Consider the following 5,074-nt stretch of genomic DNA (forward strand, 5'->3'; position numbering starts at 1 on the left):
TAATGGCTGTGTCACTGGACTCCCACGTAGTCGACCGCGGTTCGTGTCCTGGACCCGGTGGCTTAAAACTCACGCCGGGTGTGTGTGCGTATGTGTGTGCCCAAGATCCCAAGAGGAGAATGGAGGAGAAGGGATTGCGGCGTGACCATCCCCTCTGGGGGGTGATTTCTCGCTTTCTGTCTCTATGTCTTTCTCTGTCTGGCAAGGCCCCCCCCCCCAAAACAAAAACCCCCCAAAAAAAAAAAAAAAAAAAGAACTAATCCCCCTAGCCTTGGGACTGACTTCCAAACTGGATCTGACCTCTCAAGTCTGAGACTTACCCTGATCTTGTAACTACACCTCCCTAAACCCAGGGAAGAGCCCTCCAACCCCAGGGTGGACTTGAATGGGAGACAGACTAGCTTCTCATCCAGAAACCAGCGTACTGACCTCACCGATATCTGCTTCTTGACCACAGTGAATTTTCCTTGTTTTCTGGGTAAAGCCTGCTCAGAAGTGAAACTAGTCATTTTTCAGCACTTTCCCACCCTTGGCCCAGTGTCCAGTCCCCACCGGATTCACCTTTTAAGAAAGGTAGGAGATGGGGAGGGAAGGTGGTAGAAAGTTAGAGATATCTGTCTGAGAAAGAAAAGAGATGCACCAGAGACAGACAGGAATTGGATTGGGAATCTAGAGAATGGAGGAGCCCCAAAAAGTTCTCAGAGTAGCCCTACGAGCCTTACCCCGAAAACTCAGCCTCACTTGTCGTTCGTGGGTGCCTGGCAGCCCTGTTAGTCGCTGCACACACACGGTCAGGGCCATGGTCCTGGTGCCACTGGTTCTCCCTCTGCCCGCTTTTCCTCCTGCCCACCACCCGCTCACCTGAATAGCCTCTGACTCACTGGACTCACCCAGCAGGTTTAGTAATCCCTGCCCTTAATTCAAACACACAGATAGGCCTAGGGGTCATGGGTGGGGAGGAGGGGGACTGAGAGATGAGGATAAGGTCCCTGTGGTCAGCTCAGTCCTCCCTGCCTACACTAGCTACAGCTGGGCAGGAGGGCTTTGGCCTCTACCCTATATCCTCTTTGGGTGGGAGATGGGAATAGGATAGATATGGGAGGGGACCGGGTCCCAGTGTGGTCCCTACTAGCCTATGAGGCCATAAGGACTTAATTTTGCTTCTTGTTCCTCTCTCTGTCCTCAATATTCAGCCCAGGGTGTGACACATGGGAGCCCCTTAAACTCTGCTGAATAAATGGGTGGATCAAGAAATCCTCTAGTTTCCAGCCATAGTGGTATAGGCATTCAACCCTTGTTGAATCAATGGTAATCGAATATGTATTTCTAGCCTGCACATAGAAGCTATTCAATATGTTTCTTAACTAGAGCCAGAGGTCTTCAACTTAGGGTCCTAGGACAGGATCCAGGGAGTCTCCAAACCTTCAAAATGTTCTGTCCATTGAGTTTGTGTACATGTTTCTGAACATGGAGCTCCTCGCTTAGGCTAATAATCCTTAACCAGGGGTGCAGTACTTTTGCTGAGTGAAGTAATGAATGTATCTCAGTCTCAACTCATAATAGAGGATAGAACCTATATGTGAGTGTATTTCACCATCATGTACTTGTTAGTTCTATTTAATGTCACCTCCTATGTGCAGGACTTGTGTTATGCCACCCCAGGTGTGGGGGATGTAGTGATAGAGAGATGAATTAGGTGCATTCTGTGTCCCAGCAGCTTCATGGACTCCAGTACATAGAAAGGTACTCACATCAGAGCATGAAAGGATCAGAGCTGAGGATCCCATAGGATGGAGGTCAGAGAAGCTTCCCTGAGGAGCGAGTGTTTAAAATAGGCTTTAAGGACACAAGTTGGGAGCAGAGACAAATATTCAGGCAATAGAGAGGGACATCTTATGTGTTCTGTTTGTCTGGAATATGAGAATTGTGTTGGGCAGCAGTAGATAAGAAGAGACAGTCAGAGGAGCAAGGTCTTGCTAAAGCCCATGGTTCCAATCCTTGTGCTTTAGCTTTCCCATTTCATTACTGAGTATTAGAATTTTCTGTTCTGCTTATTTCTGAGTTGTTAGGTATTCAAATGAATTTTTGAGATCTATAAAACACCAGACAAGAGGGGTGGATTGTTTTGTTTCTGAGTAAGCTCTGGGTTAGATTTCAAGACCCTCAGATGTTGGGAAAGGGTTTTACCTCCGCCTTTGACAGATGGGGACACTGGGACCCAAAGTCAAACAGGAAAGAGGGCAGGGATGGAGGTGCAGACCAGAATTCTTAGTTTTCATTGTCTTGGCCTCTCCCTTCCTCCTTCTGAGCTCTGTGGCATCTAATCAAGAAAGGTATTGGGAACCAGCAGTTAGCGTAATGGCTATGTCGCTGGACTCCCACGTAGTCATCCGCGGTTCACGTCCCGGACCCGGTGGCTTAAAACTCACGCCGGGCGCGTGTGCGTGCGTGCCCAAGATCCCGAGAGGAGAATGGAGGAGAAGGTATTGCGGCGTGGCCATCCCCCCTGGGGGGTGATTTCTCGCTTTCTGTCTCTCTGTCTCTGTCTGTCTGGCGAGCGCACGCGCCCTATAGCGAAAACCTCTCAAAAAAAAAAAAAAAAAAAAAAAAAAAAAGAAAGGTATTGATGTCACTCCTCTGGAGCCTGGCCCAGGCACCTGCCCTCTGGGGTGGAACACACCTCAATCTCTGCACCTCTATCTTAGAGTTGCTACTCCCACTTCTGAACAGACTAAGTAAGGAAGGTGTGATGTGGCAGGAAGGGTGCTGGGCTGGAGGGCAGGATTTTGGAATTCTAATCTATTGTGCATGGTCTCAGAGAAGTCCTTTCCCCTCTCTGGACCTGTTTGACCAGCTATGTAACTTGTACAGGTGCACTTCATTGCTTTTCAAAACGTGATCCTTAATTAGGGTCGCACAAATGGTTGGTAAAAGTGAACATTCCTGGGTCCACTCTAGAAATACTGAAATAGAAACTCAAGGTATACCTGCCTGAGAACCTGAATTTCTTTTCTGGATCTGTGTGCTTGCCATGGAGAGACAAGAGGAAGAAAGCACTCTCCAATGGGGGTATGGCCACACCACAACCCCTTCTCTATCTCTTCATCTGTCAGGGTCTGGAGCACCCAAGCACACATGCTAGCCATGTTTTTCAATCCGCCAAGGCTGAGATTCAAACTGTGGTCATCCGTGTGACATCTTGTTTGTTTTTTTTTTTTTTTGGAGAGGTTTTTGCTATAGGGCACGTATGCGCGCCAGAGAGACAGAGAGAGACAGAGAGACAGAAAGCGAGAAATCACCCCCCGGGGGGGTGGCCATGCCGCAATCCCTTCTCCTCCATTTTCCTCTCGGGATCTTGGGCACACACGCACATGTGCCCGGCGTGAGTTTTAAGCCACCGGGTCTGGGACGCGAACCACGGTCGACTACGTGGGAGATCAGCGACATAGCCATTGCGCTAACTGCTGGTCCCACATCTTGTTTCTTAAGCCAGTAGGCTATGGGACTAGCCTCAGAACCTGAATTTCTAAAAGCTGCACTGGTGTTCTGTTGCATACAGGAGTTGGGAACCTCTGGTGTCCAGGCTGTAATTATTTGTGACTCCTCATTCCATTCTCCAAGGTTCCAGAGTGTAGTCTGAGCATGGGTATGGTGATTGGTAGGCACTAAATTCTCATTCCACCGGCCCCTGAGAAATCCTGAGCTCAGAGGTCTCTGAGGTCAGGGGGTCTCAGGCCTGATGACTAACAAGAGGGTGCTTAAACTCTTGTCGAGCAAGAAAGACTATTTAATAGTGCCCTGTGTGGGCCAATCTATAACCTAGGCATTATGGGAGTGGACCCCACATAGCAGCCTACAGTTCAAATCCTGGCCTAGGGGCTTGAAAACACTTTTAGAATAGGCCCAAAATCTGACAGGATGGGAAAATGAAGAAGGGATTGTGGTGTAACCACTGCCCACTGAGGAGTGCTTTCTGTCTCTCTCTGTGTCTTTCTCTGGTAAGCACAGGTGCCCTCTGGCAATTAAAAAAAAATTTCCTTGGGATCACCAGATGGTGTAATGGTTCCATGACTTGACTTCCACATGGCTGACTGCAGTTCAAGTTCTGGACTGGCCAGGACTTGGAATTCATGCCAGGCGCTTGTACACGCAGGCCCAAAATCCTGAGAGGAGAATGGCCATCCCCCTGGGGGATGATTTCTGGCTTTCTGTTTGTGTATCTGGCAAGCACAGGCAACCTGTAGCAAAAATGTCTCTCTGGGGGAAAAAAAAAAGCCTTGTGTAATGTTCAGCTCCTCCATAATGATCATTCATCCACAAATACTTGAGCACCTACTAAATGCTAGGGTTAACTGGAGGATACAACAGTGAACAAGACGAAAATGTCTGCCCTCATAAAGGTTCCGTTCTAGAACACAGACAGGGAGTAATGAAATAGCTAATATACAGCATGTCCATGACAAATGAGACAGGGAGAAGCAGGGAAGGGGAAGAGACGTTGAGTGCCATTTTAGGCAGGGTGTTCTGGGAAGCGCTGTGATGTCATTGCATGCTTCAAACGTCAGAAGCAAAAGAGACTGCCCTGGCTCCCAGTGACGTCACGGCTAGTTCTGTGACGCCCCGCCAGGACGCTTCGCGGAGACCATGGTCGCCTCTGTGACATCAGCAACCAGGCCCAGTACAGGCGAGAGGGCTGAGTCCGGCCGCGGGCCCAGCCGGCAGCACGCAGGATCTGTGGGGTCCCGGCGGAGCGCAGCGGCTGAGGGAGGGCGGAGGGCCTTGGCGGCTGCGGCGGTGACTGTGGCGACCGTGAAGAGGCGGCCCCAGGTCAGGATGCGGCGGAGCCCCCGCCCGGGCTCGACAGCGTCCCCGCACAAGCACACGCCCAACTTCTACAGCGACAACAGCAACAGCTCTGTGAGCGTCACCTCAGGGGACACCAGCGGGCACCGGTCAGCTGGGCCGGGGCCCGGGGAGCCCGAGGGCAGAAGAGCCCGGGGCTCCAGCTGCGGCGAACCTGCCTTGAGCGCAGGAGTGCCGGGAGGAGCCACATGGTCAGGAAGCTCTCCGCAGG

General features: G+C 50.7%; 2 protein-coding genes across 2 annotated transcripts in view; one reads left to right on the forward strand and one right to left on the reverse strand.

The window, feature by feature from the left end:
• Positions 1-801, reverse strand: part of FER1L4 (fer-1-like protein 4) — a 49,604-nt gene extending 48,803 nt beyond the window's left edge. The window contains exons 1-2 of the mRNA XM_006144062.3: positions 723-801; positions 430-485 (exon numbers count right to left, since the gene is read on the reverse strand). Of these exons, the coding sequence (XP_006144124.1) occupies positions 430-485; positions 723-801 (135 nt within the window). The remainder of the gene's footprint in view (positions 1-429; positions 486-722) is intronic.
• A 3,817-nt stretch (positions 802-4,618) lies between these two features.
• The window catches only part of SPAG4 (sperm associated antigen 4), a 5,268-nt gene continuing 4,812 nt past the window's right edge, over positions 4,619-5,074 (forward strand). The window contains exon 1 of the mRNA XM_006144063.2: positions 4,619-5,069. Coding sequence (XP_006144125.1) covers positions 4,645-5,069 — 425 coding nt within the window. The 5' untranslated portion in view covers positions 4,619-4,644. The remainder of the gene's footprint in view (positions 5,070-5,074) is intronic.

Source organism: Tupaia chinensis, unplaced genomic scaffold (genome assembly GCF_000334495.1).
Source record: "Tupaia chinensis unplaced genomic scaffold, TupChi_1.0 Scaffold000115_1, whole genome shotgun sequence".
Taxonomy (NCBI): domain Eukaryota; kingdom Metazoa; phylum Chordata; class Mammalia; order Scandentia; family Tupaiidae; genus Tupaia; species Tupaia belangeri.